Source organism: Coffea arabica, chromosome 8e (assembly GCF_036785885.1).
Source record: "Coffea arabica cultivar ET-39 chromosome 8e, Coffea Arabica ET-39 HiFi, whole genome shotgun sequence".
Classification (NCBI taxonomy): domain Eukaryota; kingdom Viridiplantae; phylum Streptophyta; class Magnoliopsida; order Gentianales; family Rubiaceae; genus Coffea; species Coffea arabica.
In genome coordinates, this window is record NC_092324.1 from 11,820,887 (window position 1) to 11,842,312 (window position 21,426).

At 33.5% G+C, this 21,426-nt stretch overlaps 2 protein-coding genes across 2 annotated transcripts; one reads left to right on the top strand and one right to left on the bottom strand.

The window, feature by feature from the left end:
• On the top strand, nucleotides 1–1,655 carry LOC113703499 (transcription factor MYB1-like). The gene is made up of 3 exons (XM_027224876.2): nucleotides 1–252; nucleotides 371–500; nucleotides 831–1,655. The coding sequence occupies exons 1-3, from the start codon at nucleotides 120–122 to the stop codon at nucleotides 1,540–1,542; spliced, it is 975 nt and encodes a 324-aa protein (XP_027080677.1). The 5' UTR covers nucleotides 1–119; the 3' UTR covers nucleotides 1,543–1,655.
• Nucleotides 1,656–19,544: 17,889 nt separating this feature from the next.
• LOC140012657 (uncharacterized) lies at nucleotides 19,545–21,134 on the bottom strand. The gene is made up of 2 exons (XM_072060935.1): nucleotides 20,621–21,134; nucleotides 19,545–20,194 (listed from the first exon to the last, which is right to left on the bottom strand). The coding sequence occupies exons 1-2, from the start codon at nucleotides 21,132–21,134 to the stop codon at nucleotides 19,545–19,547; spliced, it is 1,164 nt and encodes a 387-aa protein (XP_071917036.1).
• Nucleotides 21,135–21,426: the final 292 nt, after the last annotated feature.

Here is a 21,426-nt window from a genome sequence, read left to right on the forward strand (position 1 = left end):
TTGGCGAAAGTCACTCCAGCAATCTTCATTAGATCAGTGCTCGAGGGACACCCTCGTGTTTCCTTTGGCACAAGATACCACTAGGAGTTTAAGAGTCAAACTTTTTTAAAGAAGGAAAGATGGGAAGAAGCCCATGTTGTGCTAAGGAAGGCTTAAACAGAGGGGCTTGGACTCCTTCGGAAGACAGAATGCTGATAGACTACATCAAGTCCCACGGCGAAGGAAAATGGAGAAGTCTTCCCAAACGAGCAGGTCAGTTATATCAGATTAAGTGCATAATACTAAATAATGTCCACGCTATATGGGGATTTGTGGTAGAACTAAAGTTTTGTAATTTTGTCATGTCAATTATAAACGGGCAAAAACCTAGGTCTCAAAAGATGCGGGAAGAGTTGCAGACTTCGTTGGTTGAACTATCTAAGACCCGATATCAAGAGAGGAAACATAACAGCTGATGAAGAGGACCTCATAATCAGGCTACACAAGCTCCTTGGAAACAGGCGAGTCACACTCACTCATCATTCATTTTTAATCAGCTTGACTAATTTCTTGAGACAGCTCTTTTAAGTACATACATTTGGGTTATTTTAACAGGTGCTCACCGGGAATGCACACGCTATAGAGTGTTAAATCACATTTAACATACCATGTGAATATACACACTAACAATTATTATACTACTTTACATTTATAAGTCTTTCGCATTTAACTTCACATTTGCAAAATAGTAACATGGAAAGTACATCTTAACAAGTGTCTAGTGGCACTTATTAGACAGACCCTACATATGTATATATTAAAACAAAATTATTACCGCGTCTGCCTTGCAGGTGGTCCTTGATAGCTGGAAGGCTTCCTGGGCGAACAGACAATGAAATAAAGAACTATTGGAGCACCACCCTCGCCAAAAAAATTCGAGGTGATCAAAACTTAGCCACCAGATCATCTTGTGTAAAACGCAAGCCAGCATCAACAATTAAGTCCAGATCAGTCCCGGTACTGCAAAATCTAACAAGCACGCATCAGCCGCCAAATTCAGAAAAGCTAGAAGGCTCCGCTACTCATGTGGTCCGCACAAAGGCTAGAAGGTTAACTAAAGTTTTCATCAATGCAGACTTACAAACTTCTTGTACACAACAAGAACAACCCGGGATGATGATGGCAGTGAAAGCTGCACCATCCGGGGCTGATGCCAAATACGGCTTCAACGATACTCGTACTAGTGACAACAGCGAAGAAGTTGGCCCCGAGCCAGCTTCAGGTGCTTTTTCTGGAGAAGAAGGCTACTACTCTTCGGACTTCATGATGGATTTTGAAATGGACGACGATTTCCTTTCTGAATTTCTCAACACGGATTTCATGGAATTTGAACAGGATTTTCCCGAGGGGCCCGCACAGGGTACCTGCATTGAGGCCAATGATTTCTCTCCCAACTATTGTCCAAGACCGCTTTCACATGATGATCGGAATGCTCAACCGGATCTTGATTCCATGACGACTCTTCTTCATACTGCTGTGGCCTGGCTTCATGAAGACCAGTAAATTAAGTTGCTAGAAAGATCATGTCTCCTTGTACTAGAGAATTAGTGTGCTTGTATTTTGTATATTTTTTTGGGTAAATTATCTTTGTGATTATTAATAACGAGTAAATCTTTCATGCACTCTTAATGTATATACTAGTAGGTATACATGCATTTTACATATGCAAAATTTGGTGTTAAAATTCAAATTAAAATTATGTGGTATTCATTTAGACCTATACACACTACAGTATAATATAGGAAGGATTAATCTATTAATTAAATGGACGTTGAAAGTTTGATAAGTATTTTTTTGTGAGAGAATTAAGCAGCTGTATGTTATGCTCATAAGTAGAAAATGGTGTCTAACATTGGTAGTTTGATAGATGGAGAAAGAGCGTTTAATATGTAAATAAGGGATTGAGATTTAACCGTTTAAATTTTTCAGTCAAAGTTGGGTTCCTGACTTACATTGGAATTCGATGATGGAGCCTCTTGAAAGTTTTTCTCCCTAACAGTATGCCATTTCCTTCTTACTTTCTTCTTGTTATTCCACTTGTATTGCGTCAGCTGTGTATTATTTGGAACCTTTTGTTGCAAAAACTTCCATCATATGCTAATTAAATGTGTCGGTGGTCATATGGATTCAATTTCTATTATTAATTGTTCATTGCGCGGCCCTCACAGCATGATCATCTTTTTTTTTCCCTTTTCTGGTTTTTGAGACTGCAATTAGAAACTCTATCCAGCTAGGGTGAGAAATGAACAAGCACACAGATGAGGAGGCCTTGATAATAATGTTGAGATCCCAAGAATTGAAGGTCCTTAATTCTAATCCTCTTATCCCTTCCTGACTTCTTAAATCCCACTCCTCTTGTGCTAGAATAAAATATACAAACGTGTAATTAGAGCATAGTTACAAACCTGTGGGGGACTTACAACTTGAACTTTTCTGATTACTCATAGCAGTTTCTATCACTAAACCAAGAACTTGTTCTCCTCATCACATATAAACAAACCTATATATTCTTGTAAGAATATAAAACTACTGTATATTTCTTCTCGGGTTCTGGGAAGGATCTCAAGTTAATACTATTACATAACGCTCAAAAGAGGAAGAAATAACCTTGTCTAAAATTCAGAAGGTCGTAATTCAATGGACAACGAACTGTATTGTGGCAGGATTTGAGGTATTTATGATCTCCAAAATCTTTAATTGTGTGAGTGAGGAGAACGTCACATGCTCTAGAGTACATTTATTTGCACTTAATGCCTTCGAAACTGACGTGAACAACGAAACTCCCAGACATTGACTCAAGGCAAATCTTGCCAAAAATAGCGCAGAACATTCATGTAGTGTTCATTAAAGATGCATTTGCAAGCCTGCAAATGTCGGAAATAGGTTGTTCAGCTACTCACATGCTCATTATGCGATAGTGCAAGCCCATGTGTGCAGTCTGTGAACTGATAATACCAATATTAATCACAAAAGTCATAGTTTGAACTGATATAAGTGCGAAGGCATTTGCAATGGATTTTCTATTCCACTCCATGTACTATTCCCGTACTATTATTTAATGTAGGGACTACCTAATAGGTTTTCATTAAACACTCATTAAGATGTACTTCAAATGACAGGTTTTGAAAAGTAAGATTAATTAGAAAAAATATATATAAATACAATGGATGGTAACGAGTGTTAGCATATATATATATATATATATATATATATAGGAAAAGTCTGAAGTAACGATCGGTATGGTAACGAAACTGTTTTTACCTGATATAACAGGTAAAAACACTTTTAGCGACCATTTGATTACCTATTGGACTGGTCACCTAAATAAAATAGTACCTAAAATTTTGGTTAGTAAGTTTTACATAAAAAATAGTAAGTTTACTAGAGAAATTAGTAACTTTTATGTCTCAAAAAGTAAATTGGAATAAATATGGAACTTACTTTTTTTTTGAAGTAAATTACTACTCTATATCTGAAACTTACTTATTGGAGAGTAAGTTTAGTTTAAGTAATAGTAAGTTTTTATAGATTAATAGTAAATATTGTTGATAGAATAGTAAATTTGGTTAGTGGTCAAAACCTACTAGTTTGTGGTATGAATTTACTATTTTACTTAAAAAACTTATATGAAACAAGTATTAGGAAGTTTATTTGAAATAATGTTAAGATTTTTTATTAATGATTGAAACTTAGTATTATAGTTAGTAATTACTCGTAATGTAAATGTATGATACATAATTGTATGTATCATTTATAAATGTTATATGTTTTAAGCATTTTAAATATAGTATGAAATTTTTTTTTTTTTGCACATGACCTTATAAAATATGTAAGAATAATTTGTCATATTATAATTTTTGAATTATTTTTGAATTTGTGAAAGGTTAGAAAGTTTGGATGACAATAACAACAAATCTTTTGAGTTATATATAGAATTGCACTTATCTATACGTCACAATTTCCATATATTAATACCTATGAATATAATAAAATGGAAAATTTTTAATAAATTTATTTACTGGGTCACAAGTATAAAAGTTAAAGTTGTATTATAATAACAACAAATCTTTTGAGTTGTATATAAAATAGCCCTTACTTATACATCACAATTTTCATATATTAATGCCTATGAATTTAATAAAATGGTAAAATTTTAATAAATTTATTTTTTGGGTCACAAGTATAAAAATTAAAGTTGTATTAACGTAGCATAATCTTTGAAAATTATAGTAAAGTTACCCATATGTTAAGTTCTGTGAATTTCAAATATACTTTGTATCATTTACATTATGGATTTGTATCTATATTTTTTCTATCAAACTCTTTTTTATTGGCAAATGGTATGTAAATTATTATAAAATGTCCTTTTATAATAATCATAATTTTTTATAGATGAATGTTATGTAAATTATTAAAATTATCAATTCACAAATGACTAAATCTAACTACTTTATGTCATATATTAGTTTAATTGACTAAAAAATTACTGTCATCATGTGCACGTTGATTGTTGAATTGAAATTTCCTTTATTACTAGTACAAGTTCTTCTAATCAAAGCAAAATAAAATCAAATGTCTTTTCCTTTTGTATGTAGTAGTTATGCTTAGTAGAAATTTATTAAACCATTTTTACAATACATAATTTCTTCTAAAATTAGTAACATTTTCCATGACCTCTAACCTTGTCAATAATACTAACTACTGACATGTAGATAATCTTAAAAGCAAAAGCCATCAATATGACAAAAAAAGAATATTTTCGTGCTGCACGAAAAAAATTGTGATTCTATATAGAATCAAAGAAATTCATCATGAATGAGAATGAATTGCAAAGTTATCCATTTTTAATTTCATATGCATCCAGAATTTCACGCAACATTACTTTAGAGGAACTTTCCTTTTTCACACTAAGGAATCAATCCCAATCTCTACGTCTCTTTTATTTTTTCTTTAACCATTAAATAGGGTCAAAGCTGTTAGCAGTAAAATACTAAATAAATTTAATTCCATTTCAAACTCTAGTTAATTGTATACTAATATTTTACACCACAATCAATCGAGCACCAATTTCCTTTTTTAAGTGGCTATTATTTAATTTATTACTTAGGTTAAATATTTACATATAAAATAATAGCAATAGAATGCCAATCCTCGGATCAATGGAACTTCAATTATTGTTAATAAAACTAATTTTACATTGATAAAAATTAGTCTACAGAATGAAAAGTCAATGGCAACAATTGCTAAAATATAGCAATTTTTAATTATGGGAAAATAAACAACTAAGTTCCCAAAATATTTCACTTTTATTGTTTAAAAAATCTCAACTTGTTGACTAAATTCAAAATAATTCTATTGTCAAAAATAATTTTTCTCAAATTAACTTTAATGATTAGATGTGAGATACAAATATGGTAAAATATCCCTCATATGTATGTCATGGATATTTGAGAGTTTTAGTAAAAAAAATTTTTTTTTTGTTGTTAAAATAACATTGTATCATAGTGTACTAATTATTTTAGGACCATTTTATACGTGAACTAAATTTAATTTAAATTATACAATAGATTATATATGCATGTGATTTTCATTTATAATTATTGGATCCCATTCTTATGAACAATCTCCCACGATAAAAAGTCCTGATCATACTGATTTTCTTACATTAATTGTTATACTAATTTTTTCATTTTTATTGTTATATTATTTCTCAATTTGTTTAGGCTTTAACTCTTATTATTTCTCGTGTCCCAGATGTAAATTTATTAAAACTTTATCATCTTATTATATTCATAGGTGTTAAATTATAAAATTTATGATATATAAACAAGTAATATTCTATATATAACTAGGAAGATTTGTTGTTATTGTTATCCAAACTTTCAAACTTTTCAAAAATTGAAAATGATTAAAAACTTATAATAAAACAAAATTTTATTACATATTTTACGAGATTATGTGAAAAGTCAAACTATTTTTCATAGTATTTTAAAATATATAAATAAATTTTTTTTAATTATACCTATAATCATGTATTATACAGGTACATTACCAGTACTTACTAACTAAGGTACTAAGAATTAATCATTAATAAAACATCTTATTGTTATTTCAAATAAATTTCCTAATACTACTTTGAAATATGTTAAAGTAAAATAGTATATGTGTGCCATAAATCAGTAAGTTTTGATTATTAATCAAATTTACCATGTTATCAGTAAGAATTACTATTTATGTATAAAAACTTACTATTACTTGAATTAAACTTACTCTCTAAAAAGTAAGTTCGGGATATAAAGTAGTAATTTATTTATTTAAAAAGTAAGTTTAATATTTATTCCAATTTACCTTTTGAAGTAGAAAAGTTACTAATTTATTACTGTTAACTTACTTTTTTAGATGGAAAACTTACTTTCTTATTTTTAAGTGTTATTCTATTTAGGTGGATAGGCCTATCAAATAATCAAATGGTCGCTAAAAGTGCAACTACCTGTTATATCAAGTAAAAAACTGTTTCGTTACCATAACTGTCGTTACTAAAGCATAGTCTATATATATATATATATATATACACACATAGCTAGTTAGATGAAATTTAGGTGTGTTAACTTGTGCCCAATGGATACCTATTAGAAAAATTCTTTAATGTGCTACCTTATAATTATGAATATTTCCAATTTAATTTTCTTCCTTTTTCCTGAAGTTTCAACAACTACCAACAGGGTAGAATATAAAATATAACACACTAAAAGAAATTTAATTGACTATGCTGTAATGAATTTTCTACCATTTTTTTTTTTGTTATTATGTTATATGTTCTTTTAATATGTAGTAGTTTGTTTTCTATCCTGTGAATAGCTGGAACTTAAGAGGAAAAGAAAACGAATTGAAATGGAATATTTATCAATGGGGTATGGCAACATGATAGATAGTGGGATATGGAATACTATATATAGGAAGTGGGATAGAAGCATAGCTATTAAACCTTGTCCAGCAAAAAGATCGAGTGGATTGTTAAAAATTGGTGGATCATGAAGTAAAATTTATAAATACAAACTAGTAACTTTAGCATATATATATATGTATATATATATATATAATATGATAAACTACTTTTAGATATTAATTATTGTATTCAGAAAGATTTATAATGCACATATAAACATTGATAGAAGACATAATTTTATTTTATTATACTCTTACAAAAATAAACTACGTAGTCAAACATAAAGCAAAATAATTCCATTTACTTCAAGTAAATATCATAATTTTTTAATTTTATTTTTTGTTTAAAAATAATTTTCTAACAAACCAATTATTTTTAACATAATAATAACATTTTTAGTTTGGAAATTCAAAGGATTAATTGCATAATAAAAAATAAACAATTCCATTTAGAGGAACACATAGTTATCAAATAAAATCCTAACAAATAGTAAAGTCTTATGCACATTTAAAAAGAGATCCAATATTCAATATTGTAAAAACTATATATAAATTTTGATCCAAAAAGACAAAGAGCGATATTCATTAAACAAAAAAAATAAGATCAACAAAAAACTAGATGGATTCCCTATTTAACTGACAGGTCAAATAGTTTTGACCAAGTTTGATTCGGTCAATTCCCTTTATGGTCAATTAGAGGCCCTCCTTGGTCTAATGTTTGGTTCGCCAAGCACCTGCACTAGTGGGATGACCCAACAGGATTACAAGAAATCGATGGGAATTGAACCATCATTGAACTATACGGGTGTATTAAGCACCAAAATATCCATATGAATCTAAGAGAAACCACATTAAGTGGCAACTTTAATGGGAGATAAAATTTAAACCTTTAACCTCTCACCCCACGAGACATGTAGTAACCAACTAATCTAGAGATGGTTACCCACTAAGCTCAACTAATAGTCCAACTATTGGACTAGGCCAGGTTTACTAACTATAGATAGAAGATCTTTAATGCAATTCCTCTATTGATTTCCCTTTTTTGTCTTTTCCTCAAATGGGTTAGACTCTTCTCCTTGTTTTTTTTTTATTTTCATTCTCTTTTGTTGTTTTCTTTCTTTCGTCCCTTTTTATTTAGATCTATAGATCTTTGAAAGATGACAATGGTAGATTTGTAGATCTGTTTCTCTTTCCTTTCTTGTAATTTTCTTGAAGCTTTACCTTGTGATTTGTCAAATATTTTATCATGTAATTTTTTGAGAGATGAAATTAGGCTTTAGAGATGAAGAAAATTTTTGAAAAAAATCACAAGTCAGCAATGAAAAATGAAATTTAGGAAAAAAATAAAACTCGGGTTTTACCAGTTTTACTGGTTCTTGGTCAAACTCAATTATTGACCCAATTTTTGACAAGCAACTTTTTAAGGAGACTTGGACTGGATGCTTGATTGGTTTCGATTCGACTGATCGGACGAACTGGTCTGATCCGTTCCAAATTTGAAAACATCGTCTGTGATGAAGAGCATGGCTCACTGGTTTTGTCAAGAATGCATGGACAATAGCCTTATCATCTTTTCAGACGTATTTCTTCTAAGAACTTTTATGATCTAATATAAAATGACAAGTTTTTTTTTCACAAGCTAGTCTATTTCAAGCTGGAAAAATTTTATTCCAATATTTTCAAATATGCAAAAAAAAAATAAATGCAATTTCGATCAAGTAGTGCACTAAATGATGCCTTTGTTTGTCGGTTTATTAGAATCTCTTCCGATGGCCTTCACTTGACTCTCCATATTTAGAATTCCTTTTAAGAATAAATATCTATGTCTTTGTCGAAAATTCTTAAAAGTAAGTTAAAAGCATGAGGAACTTTTCTTCAAAAATAAATACTGCCCTTCCTAAACTATCAAATGTGAAATGGAAGTAGATGTAGTGCTAGTGGAAGTGCAACCGCACCATGCATTGTACAGTCAAACTTAAATGAATGAGTTCGGTTCAATCACAGTCGTGCATTAAATCTTTTCAATAAACGACTCATATTGAACCGAGCTCATTTGGTTGAGCTAGACCTCAGCCCGTGCTGCGGGGCTGAGGTGGACTCTAACACTGGTGTAAATGTGTAATTTGTCATAAAAACTGTCAAACTTACTTGTCCTTACGTGAGACGCGTGCTGCGATGGACTCTTAACACTGGTGTAAATGTGTAATTGTCATAAAAACTGTCAAACTTACCTGTCCTTCCGTTTCTCACGCACCGGCGGCTCTCTTTTTTTCCAAACACAATAAATTTTGTTCGATACCTACTGTTACTTTACACTAAGGAGAAGGAGTGGATTCAAGGAAGTTAATGAAAAACTGGGGGACTGACCGCCACTAGACCATACATGTGCATTTGCATCAGTTGATGAAATTTTCAGAAAATCTTAGATAAGAATGCATGTCAAGAAATTATTGACCCCATATCCAAGAAGAGTTTTAAATTTCTCTCCGGTGACTAGCTACCCTAATAGTAGTTGGTTTACTGGCGGCTCTTTTGCAAGCTAACTTTCTCAGCATGTCTTGAAGATTAGTTGAAAGAAAACAACAGAAACTTCAAATAGGACATCTCTGACGTGAACGAGATTGGTCAATTCTGAAAGACAGTGATATTCCTGTGCCCAGTTGCCAATTTTTGTCAAATTGTGAACATTATGTTGTCAATTATGCCTCAGCTAGGTTGTACGAAGATTCCGAGTCCGTTCACAAGTTGCTGCAGGTGTGGTCGTGGGTCCTTTTAGCCAAAAGATGAGCTTCTAGTCAACACTCAAACATCGTGCTAGCACTCCCTCTTTCTAACCAATTAATCTTCGAGTAACTGTGGTTTGTTTAGTAAAATAATTTCGTACAAATTGTTTGGATTTGAAAGTTTAGGGGAATTTTTTTTTGAAATTATTGGTAAATATTCGCTTAACTCATTTCTGAACCAGCTTTAAATGCATAAACATTTCATTTTTATCAAGGTTTACAGTATTACTTTTCTACAAAATCTCTCGAAAAATATAATTTAAATGTAGCTTCCGGAAGAGATTAAAGCCCCTTGTGTTTCTAGCATAACTGGGGATCTATAGCATATTTGATAACAGTAGCCATTTTCCAATAAGCTCTAAGCTTTGACCTCGACTTAGTGCAACTCTTTTTTGTTTCAAATAAAGAGAGATCTAACGCTAGTGTAAAATTTCTTGCCGGAAAATAAACCTTCTTGTTTCTCAATTTTACCTCCTGTTGTAGCCAAATAAAAAATAAAATAAGAAAACAATGAATTTTTATGCTGTATTTTGCGTTATTTCTTGTCGCATTCAATGGTATTTTCCATGCATCCCACTTATTAAACTCACGCAAGTCGCAATGTCTGATGTCAAAATCTTGAGCCCAGTGACAAATTCAAGATGTAAATTTTGAGGGACAATTTTTTTTTTGTTTAATTTTTTTTTATTATTATTTTTTGCATACCTTATGTGTATGATGAATTTGAAGCGGACGAAGTTTGACCTTTACGAAAGGTACAAATGAAATTTCAATTTCATATCTTGAGGGTGGTTACTCCATCCATGTCTAAATCTGCATTGCTTGACCACCAGACACCATTATATGGGAACGGCTGTTAATTCAATGCTTGCGTTATATAGCCTCGAGTTTTCTTGTGGAAATTATTTTTAAGGGCTCAAAAATATCATGAATTGATCAACATTGAAGCTGCCAACTTGTCAAAGACAACTCTCTTCATGCTTTTTTTTTTAAAAAAAGCAAGGGTGAGATTTAAAAAGGGGGAAAGAGATAGGAAAAGATTACAATGCAAGATATTTAATTACTTGGTCTCAACGTTAGTCACCAACTAGTTTTGTACCCGTTCGTTGAACGGGAATCATCGAAAAATAATAAACTATTTAGTTAATTTTATAAAAATGTCGATATAAAATACAAATTTAATGTATAATCTATTATAACTTGTCTTAAGTATATTACTATGTGCGTATTGTAATATAAAGTATTCTTATAATATAAATTTGAACATCTAATTCAGTGAATAATAATTCAAAAATAGAAAAAATGGCATTCAACAATACCATAACATTCAAAAACTTGAAAATAAATAAAAAGTGCAGTAAATAGTATCAAATAATATTCCATTCTTCAGAAACTTTTTTTTTGTTTTTCTTCTATTTGAACATTCTCCTCGATCTGTCCATGCAAATCAGCATTTATTGATTTTCCATTATCACTGCATGATAGCAAAGCAGGATAACTAAGTACTGGAAAAAAATGACTTATCACATTCAAGATTGTGTATAACAATACGTAAAGATTATAATTTAAGAAAGTAAAATAGTATATTAAATCTACCTTCTCATGCAAATCTTTTTATGAGGATTCCCTTCCTCTGTGATTTTTGTTGAACCCTCTAATGAATGATTCATATGAAGTGTATTGAAATGTTGTTGATTAGAATCATCTGTAATACTAATTGGGATCTGGGAAGAAGATGCTTCAAGTTGGTATTGGTTGTCGGTTCCACCAATCTGATAATGATTTATCAAAATTGAAGGCAAAAATATTATGTGAGATATAATATGTGAAATATAAGAGAAATTTATTGCACATGACCTGTGAAAGCATGAAATGCGTTTCCCTCCCGAAATCACAGTGGAACCATCTAGTCACTATAAATTTATTACTACCTTGTTCCAGATTGTAATTGTTCAACTTGATTTGGAACACAAAAGGTTTCCACGTGATGTTATTTATAATTGATGACACGATTTCATTGCTAAATCCTTCCTGAAAATGAAATGCATAATAGATTTTTTTTTGTTAGAATATTCAACAGCTAAGATAAGTGTCGGATTGTCTACTATTATTAAAAATATTTTTAAACATTAGATATAAGTTTACCTTGTTAAATTCTTCAAGAACAAAAGAAAGTTTGTGTTCTATTATTCTTTCAGCTTCTTGATCAAATATAATAAACCAAGCACTACCGGTTGCATCACTTGCCAAAACTTTTAACATATATATGTATAAATACACATATTCTAAAAGTTATGTTTATGTAGATATTGTAACAACTAAAATGATAAAAAGGTTAACACCTATGACATACCTCAATTTAGGATACTCCACATTTTAATTGCAAGCATTGCACACAAAATTAGATCCTTCTAATGTCACTTTTCTCTGACATTTGGGACATGCTTTGTAGTACAGTTGACTATTGAAATCAACCTTCAAAATTGTCACTTTGGAAGGGTAAACCAATTCCTAGAGAAATGAAAAGATCTAAGCATTCAATTTAAATAATAAATATTTTTAATTGTGAAAACTAATGTGCTATAATTGTAACTTGTAACTTTAATTGTACCTCTGTTTGAACACCGGCCATTATTTGATATATTTCTGATAATAATTTTCGATTCTTGAACATTAGTTGCTGTATAGCTTCTCACGTTTTTGAAGGATGTAAAACCTCAATAGTTTGAGGAGCAGTGCTATCAATGCTAATAACAATCTTATCTTAATTACTTATATACAATATATATGAAAATATTAAACAAACATTTAATAAAGATATCAGTGCTTTCCATGCCTTGTTGCCATTATTCTCGTAGGTCCACTCTGGTAATGGTATATTGTATGAATCCAATATATCATTCAATAGTGTCTTGAATGAAATTTTAAAAACCCGTGATTGATTCATGATTCCTACATAAATACCATTAAATAAATTAAGTGTAAATATAAATGTGCAATGATACAATAATGTTAATTTGAGCTAAAATAAAATATTGTACATTTAATTAGCCACACTTTTTATGATATTTGATGTATTAAAGTGGGTAATAATTTTATAGTAAATTGTATTTGTAGAGTTAGTTGACTATATATTATGCCCATAAAAATCTTGTTGCGTTGACCCTTGAACACCAACATACATAAATTTCGCAAAAGGAACCAAAATAAATTTTCAAAACTATGGATGATAAATATGATTGACTCGTTGTAGGGAAATGCAAATAGACTATATACGTAGTCAATCCTTGTTTTGTAAGACTATTGAAAACTGTATATAGCACGTCATTACTTTATTTCGGTATAATAAAGTCGTAATAAATTATCATGCATTAATGAGTCAAAAGAAAGACTCCAAGGCTATCCACAGAATGGGTGCACCCATTTCAATGTACTGACGCGTGCATGACTGCATGTGTGATTCCCTTAAAACTTATTTCTGATTCGATGCATGTGACCAATTAAAGAAATTCGATGGAAATTTCATTTGACAATTTTTCAATGGAACTTGCTCGTTTTGTCATGTTCTGCTTACAAAGAGCAGGTGGCATAATTTTATCACTCAATTATTTAGAGTTATCTACTTGGGACAGTAAAAAATTTATTTTACCCAAAGTGGTCATTGAACCAATTAAAATATATAACATTTAATCAATTACATTTTGGGATTGAAAACCTGCATGTTAAATCAATTCCTATGTCTTCATACAAAACAAACAAAAAATTTCAGATATGTTACTAACCTCTTACAATTGAAGATCAATATGCCTTTTTAAAAAAAATATGTATTGAAAGAAGATGTACCTGATAATTAAGAGGAGTGGAAATCCAAAATCGATACTTTAATATACCAACCGCTTGCACTGGAAATACCTAACCATGAATTTGATGCGCACACATTCATGCACACATATATATGCATATATTTGATATTTGATTGCATTTTAATATATGGTAGAAACTTAATTTTTGTAAACATATAATTACATCAACAAAAAAAGAATCTAAATTTAGAAGTTATATTCATTGTACATGTCCTAATTTGTATAAGTAAAATAATTTAGCATATAATAAAAAATTAAAATAATTTAGCATATAATAATAAATTATTTGATGGAAAAAGTAAGCATGACGTACTTTTGATTATTAAGACAGGATAAAAAAACTGTCTTGCATATGAATGAATTTAGATGTCCAATTCTAGAAGAGCCTGCCTGTACAAACTGGAAGGAATGCAGACGCAGTGGAAAGAAGATGTACCTGAATTCACCATACATTCATTTTTCTGACTGTAGAAGGAAAAGAAAAGAAAAGATCGGGGATCTCCTAGATTCTGTTCTGTCCGATTCAAATAGGTTCGTATCGTATAATTTTTACAACTTTTGATATAAATTCGTGTAGTTAGATATAAATTTGAATTTATCAATTCTTACGCCTAATTTGATGGTTTATACCAAAATTATCTAGATTTATGCCAAATCCCAAGTGCAATAAAAATTACGTAAATCGATTTGACTTAGATAGAATTAAACTTCTTCGAATTCTAGTTTGTTCAGTGAATATCTCATTTCCTTGGGTGAAATCTACACGCCAAGATAACCCAAAGCCAATACAGCATACGCATATGTATAGCTGGCAAGATTGCTGACCGTGTAACAATACACGATCCCATATAATTGGAAGCAAGACTCGTAGCTTCCAAAGATTGCAATTTCAATCATACACAATACCCACGAGTACAAATCAAAGGTTACAAATCATTTTCTCTATTCAAATACGATGGCTATTTTATTTAGTTCAAGGCAATTTAGCTGCACAACAATGAACAAACCAAAGCAAGAGTACTCCAATGACATACTTTGCTTAGTATTCCAGAAATAATAATGCCTAAATTTAGCTTTTCTTTTGGGAAAAAAAATTCATGATTTCGAACATTAGCGTATTAGCTGTTCATCCGGTAACTTCACAACGTGATTAGTAGCATTATTACTATTTGTTTTTTGAGAATACTTACAAAAACCGGTTTCATTTTTGATCTAATCACATCACACAAATTTATCATGAAAACCTGTCAAGTTTGCCGACTGGGCTTTGTTTAATAACGTATTAGATTCTTTCTTTGCAGCCAGATTATCCCCACACTTAATACGGAGTTTCAACATCTCAACATCGTGGGATATAATCAGTAAATTATGCAAAGAGATTAAGCTATCGAACTGTAAATCAGTCTAAGGGAACAAAAAGGAAAAGAAACAGTGGAATTCAGGTTAAGGAGATTGGCGCTGGAATTCTTTGTGATTATTCTAAACGCAAGTACGTCACCGGTATTTAGAGTATACCTGTTTATCTAAGCCTAAGGTGACCGCCCAAGATTAAATTTCTAGCATTTCAATATCAACTCTTATGCTTGGATTGAGGAATCTGATGAAGGATTTAAAATCCATTCAAATAACTCTAATTGTTTGAATTACTTAATACGCATTTGATCACCAAATTCAATTAACAAACATGTTAACAAAAATCGTACAAAAATAATGCTGAAAGTACTTGTTTAAATCCTATGTCTTCATACAAAACAAACAGAAAATAAAAACAAAAAAAAAAACAAAATTCAAGATATGTTACTAATCCTATGTCTTCATACAAAACAAATAGAAAATAAAAACAAAATTCAAGATATGTTACTAAACTTTTACAATTAAAGATCAACATGCCTTTTTAAAAAAATATGTATTGAAAGAAAATGTACCTGATAATCAAGAAGAGTGGAAAACCCAAACTCGATGCTTTAATGTGCCAACCGCTTGCACTGGAAATACCTAACCATGAATTTGATGCTTGAAATCAATATATTAGAGGCTATATGTAGTGTAGGCATAAGAAATAAGAATTGATAAATATATAAAGAGATATTGCTAAGAACATTAAAAGTAGGTTTATCTTGAAATACGTAACTTTGGGTAGGAAATAAGAATTCTTATAGGAAATAAAAGTGCGTTATCATGACAGATTTTACATAAATTTCATGCTATGCATTATGTCTTGAGTAAAGCAGTATATTAGCATCTTATGTAGTGACCTTTTACCTCGGCCAATGGTAATAAGCATTATCTTTTTGGATTAATTACACTTGCACCCTCGAACGCAAGTCCTTGTGACACTTTTATACCTCTAGTAGTCAATTTTTTGCCGGTATTAAGATGAAGTTATATATTTTATGATCAAAATATTCATATCTAATTCTTAAACACACCTAATAATTGTAACATAATAAATATCTATTTTTTTAATAGTTGTAAAATGCATCTAAACACAATTATACTATGCATTTCGATCTTTTAGCACTAAAATAAATTGGATATTTCACAAAAAGGAAGTCTAAGCAACTTAATGTATTTATCTCAATGTCTATAGCAATATTTGTTTTAAATGAAATAAAATTAATTAATGCATTCAGAATGAGAATCCTATTAAGAATCCTATTTCCAACATCAGCTATTGACTTCTGTTATTAATGGTTCCTTTTGAAATTAGTTACTTTTCTACTTCTTGTAGTGATAACAATTCTTTTGAAATTTAAAACGTCTTATAGGAAATAAGAATTGATATACATCTGGACAAAAAAGGAGCAAGCCACGTAGGAAACTACTTGCCGTCTCGTTAAGCCACGTAGGAAAGAGAAAATATGAAGGGATAAGAATGAAAATACGACTTTATTATATATATATATATATGATTCTCTTCATGTGTTAATGAACTTAGCGGACTAATGTAGGACCACCAAAGAATAGTCATAAAGTTTGGATTGTAACTTTTAGGAGGTTTGTAGAAAAATTTACTGTAAACTTTGAAGTCAATGTAAAGTGATTTGAAAGCTTTCTTTTGTTTTTGTTTTTTTGGGGGAGGAGGGCAAATAGATAAATATGTAAAAGGATATAAAAAATTCTCAAAATTTTAAAAGAAAATACAAATTTCTAGAAAATATATTAGGATTCTCTTTTTTCATTTTCTATTTTCAAATTATTCCTAGCCATTTCTACTAGACAGTATTATTGTAAAAAAAACATGCATTTTCAATTTCAGTACAATGATATAAAAAAAAGGTGATATCTATCTTTGAAATATTGCAATTGTGCCATCACTACATTCCATGGTTCAACTAATGTTGAAATAACTATGATAACTGATAGGGCGTAAATTATAGGATTTTTATATGTAATTTTGAATAATTATTTATGCTCTATGTGTTCAAATCGAATGGAAGGCTGCTCAATTGGCATTAAACGTGTGTCACAAGAGTAAATTGAAGAATTGAGAAAATTGGATGGCAAATATATGAAGAATTCAAAATTTGGGGGTTCAATTGCAAAATAGAAGAATGGAAGGTGCAGACTAGCGCCGATCATTAGACCAGTCATCACGTTAGATATCGCCAGAATATTGAACCTGAAGTGTGCAAAGCAAAGACCGGCGCCGGTCATCTCATCGATCATGTCGCTAGTCATCGTCAGATATATTATGTGCGTGATTTTCTTCAGCTTAAAGAAACCTGTTCCAATGTGGACTTACATGAACCTTTAGCACTTATAAATAGGAACCATTTAGTATGTTTTTTAGGGTTGAAAAACATTAGTTTAGCTTAGTTTAACATATTTTTCATAACTTTTCTTGGGAGATCAAGATCAAGCTCTCATGAATCAAGGAGCGCACAAGGAGGAGATTGAAGCAAGCGACTGAGAAGTTTTCTTTCTCATATTCTCATATTTGTATTAATTCATTGAATTCATGGTTTTAATTCTTCCATTATGTTGAATGAGGAGCGTGGGTATACATATAACGATTAAACTCATCCATAGTCAAGTTTTATATTTATAAATTTTTAAATACCCCACATGCAATTTTTTGCAAGTGTACGAGTCGAGAGCGAGTATAGGGTATTAAGAGTCGAACACATAGGAAAGAATGGAGAACTACCGGTGCTACTAAATTTTCTCTATTATTTAGATGATCAACAAATTTAACGAAATAAAACTAAGCTAAACTTATGCAAGAAAATAGCAAATGAAAGCTCCTTAGGTTTTGGTATCTCTAACTACTCATGCAAGTGTAATATTTGGATCATTGAGTAATACTACATTGGCTAGTTATGGCGTAATTTCCTCATGCATATGAAACCTACTCTCGTATTACATCAACCATATTTGCAACTAAGCCACACCTACTCTCATGGTTATGAAATTAGTTACAAGTTAATTACTTCTATGATTATTTTTTTTTTTGAATAAAGCATATGGTTCTTCTTTCTTTCTTTTTTTAACTTGTTTTATTCATCAAGAAACAATCCCAAGTTCTCTTACAAATGCCTAATTCTCCAAAATGAAGACACCCCTAGCCTATCTAGTCTGACCCCCCCACGAGCCAGTGCCAGAAGTGTGTGGAAATTATCATAGACCTTGATATGCTGTTCAGGATAAGAGACGCCTATATTGGACAAAACATCTGCCACGGTGTTAGCCTCCCTGTAACAATGCGAGAATCGAGTCGGATCATCCACTAGCTGCCAAATTTTCCGTGCCTCTCGTCGGATCTGCCACGGACTCTGAACCCGCCGCTTCAGGATCCCAACTACGACCAATGAATCCGATTGTATACTTAGATTACCATAGCCCCTGTGGATACACAATTGAAGCCCCATCAGCAAGGCCCGAATCTCCGCATGTAGGGAAGTAACCTCCCCAAAGAAAGCCGAAAAGGCAATCAGAGGCAACCCCGTTGCATCTCGAAGGACCCCGCCGCCTCCACCCACTCCAGGATTCCCCTTAGCGCAACCGTCAACATTAAGGGTGAGCATCCCACTCCCCTTCACCTCCCAGCGAACACGTTGAACTCTAAAGGTGGGCATGTGCGCCCAGTCATACAACTGCCCAAATGTTTTCGCCCCAGTAGTTTGCTTGAACTAGATCTCTACAATGAATTTGACCTCCAAGAAAATGGCCTGGCAAATCGTCGGGGAGTGCATCGGGACCCCCTCAAAAACCGCTCTATTCCTAGCCTTCCAAATGTGCCAGGAGATAAAACTGGGGAGGACTAAGCAAATGAACTGCTGTACCGCAGAATGCTGTGACCGAAGCCACCATTCAACCATGCAAGCGCGCAAGGAGGATCCGACGCTCCGAACACCACACCAACCACCAAAATAGTTCCAGACGTCCAAAGCTATGTGTCCCCCAGCAAAAACATGCTCCAGGGATTCCTCAGATGCACTTGGGCAGCAAGGACATTTCGATGGTAAGTGAAACCCTAGACGGCGCAGCACATCCGGCAGTGGCACCCTTCCCATCATCAACCGGAGCATAAAGAAAGACATTTTCAACGGGATTCGCGGGTGCCAAACTTGAGAGAAGACCACAGACGTATTACGGGCCTGCCTGACGTCACGAAAAGCTGACGCCAATGTGAATCTTCCAGACTAAATGGGCATCCAAACTACCTCATCTACACTTGCTCTATCTGGAACCGGGTGGAGTAGGATAGAAGACACAATGTCACCAGGCAAAAGGTGAGATAACAGACTCACATCCCAAACCCCATTTTTGATACTGTTATGAAACGAAAGATGCGGGATGACTGTTGCGCAAAGAAACAAGGCACCACTACCCAACCAATTATCATATCAAAAATGGCAAGACCCATCATTAACTAGCCATAACATAGAGAGCTCGGCCTGTCGGCTCACGTTCACCATCCGTCGCCAGGTCGGAGAAGCAGTCGGTATTTTGCTCGCAGAAACGCCACCCATACCGACACCCCCGTTCGAAAGCTCCACCACAATTTACAAGAGAAGGCTGTATAGACGTCCTCGAGCCTCCTAAACCCCACCCCGCCCTCCTCAACCTGGAAGCACAACTGAGACCATCGAATCCAATGAAACTTTGTTTTGTCAGGCGATGAACCCCATAGGAAATTCGAGCAGGCCTTCTCTAGAATGTCAAACACTAAGCGAGGCAGAACAGCAGCCGATAGTAAATGGACTGGTATTGCTGACAACACATGCTTGATTAGAACTATCTTGCCTCCTGACGACAATAGCTTTGATTTCCACGACATAATCCTCTGCAGGATTGCCTGAGCCACCTCCCCAAAGTATGACGACTTACACCTCCCAACGTATAAAGGAAATCCCAAATAGCGTATGGGAAAGACCTGCAAGACAAATCCCGTGACACGTTCTATCACTCTTCTTCTGGCCGGTGCCAGTGACGAGTGAGTCAAGTATCCACTTTTTTGAGCATTGATCAACTGACCCGAACACCGTTGATATCCTTCCAGCACCTGCATGATGTCCTTTAAGGAGGAAGCGGAGCCGTTTGCAAATATAAGAACATCATCTGCGAATGCCAAATGCATTACCGGGGGGCACCCATACGGCACACGAAATCCCAAAAAACCTGGCGGTAGCGCAAGGTTGTTTAATCCCCTCGACAGAACCTCAACCCCTATAATAAACAATGCCGGCGACAGCGGGTCCCCCTGGCGGAGCCCTCTCGTAGATTTTAAAAACCCATATGAAGAGCCATTGACAATTACCGAGAATCAAACATTAGATAATAGCCGCCACACCATATCTATAAACTGTTCCCCAAACCCAAACTTTCGTAGGACTCCAATGATATGCAACCATGACACCCTGTCGTAGGCTTTAGACATGTCCAGCTTTAAAACGACATTACCCCCCCTAATTTTTTTCCCAATACCCGATACCACTTCCTAAGCAAGCAAATAGTTCTCTGTTATATTGCGTCCCTTAACAAAACCTGTCTGCTGAGGGGAGATAAGTTTTGGCAAGATGCCAGCCAATCGATCCGCCAAAATTCTAGACAACAGCTTGTTGAAAAAATTGCAGAGACTAATCAGTCTAAACTGGGAGAAGTCCTGGGGACTAGATACCTTAGGGATCAACACAAGTGAGGTAGAAGTGATGAAACGAGGTAGTTCTGCCCCACAAAAGAAACTTAGTACCGCAGCATGGACGTCTTGAGCAATAACCTCCGACGCAAAGGTGAAGAATTTGCCCGTGAATCCATCCGGCCCGGCAGCACTATCCCCATCCATTTCCTTCACCACCCGATGAACCTCCTCTATAGTAGGTGCCGCCTCTAAGAGCTTGTTGTCCTCGCCCGAGATCACTGGTGGAATAAGATGCAACATATCCGAGGAGGGCACTGACGTGCCTGAGAAGAGGTCAGAGAAGTACGCTATTGCCTCCCTCGCTATATCCGCATCCGACTCCACCCACACTCCATTGGCCGCCTTTATTCTATGAATCATACCTTGAGCCCGTCGCTACCGCACCACTGCATGGAAGAACCTAGAATTGCGATCTCCACTACGAAGCCATTTAACTCGAGCCTTTTGACTCGAGAACTGTTCTTCAATGGACAATGCCTGACGCAACTCCGCCTGCGCCTTGTTGAGGGCGACCTGTGTCTCCTCTGACTCATCTTGATCCATGGCCTCCTCTGCCCGTTGCACCGCTGCCTCTGCCCCTCGAACAGCATCAAACACATTACCAAAACAATTCTTGTTCTAGTGCTGAATAGCTCTCCTGGCTGCCAACAGT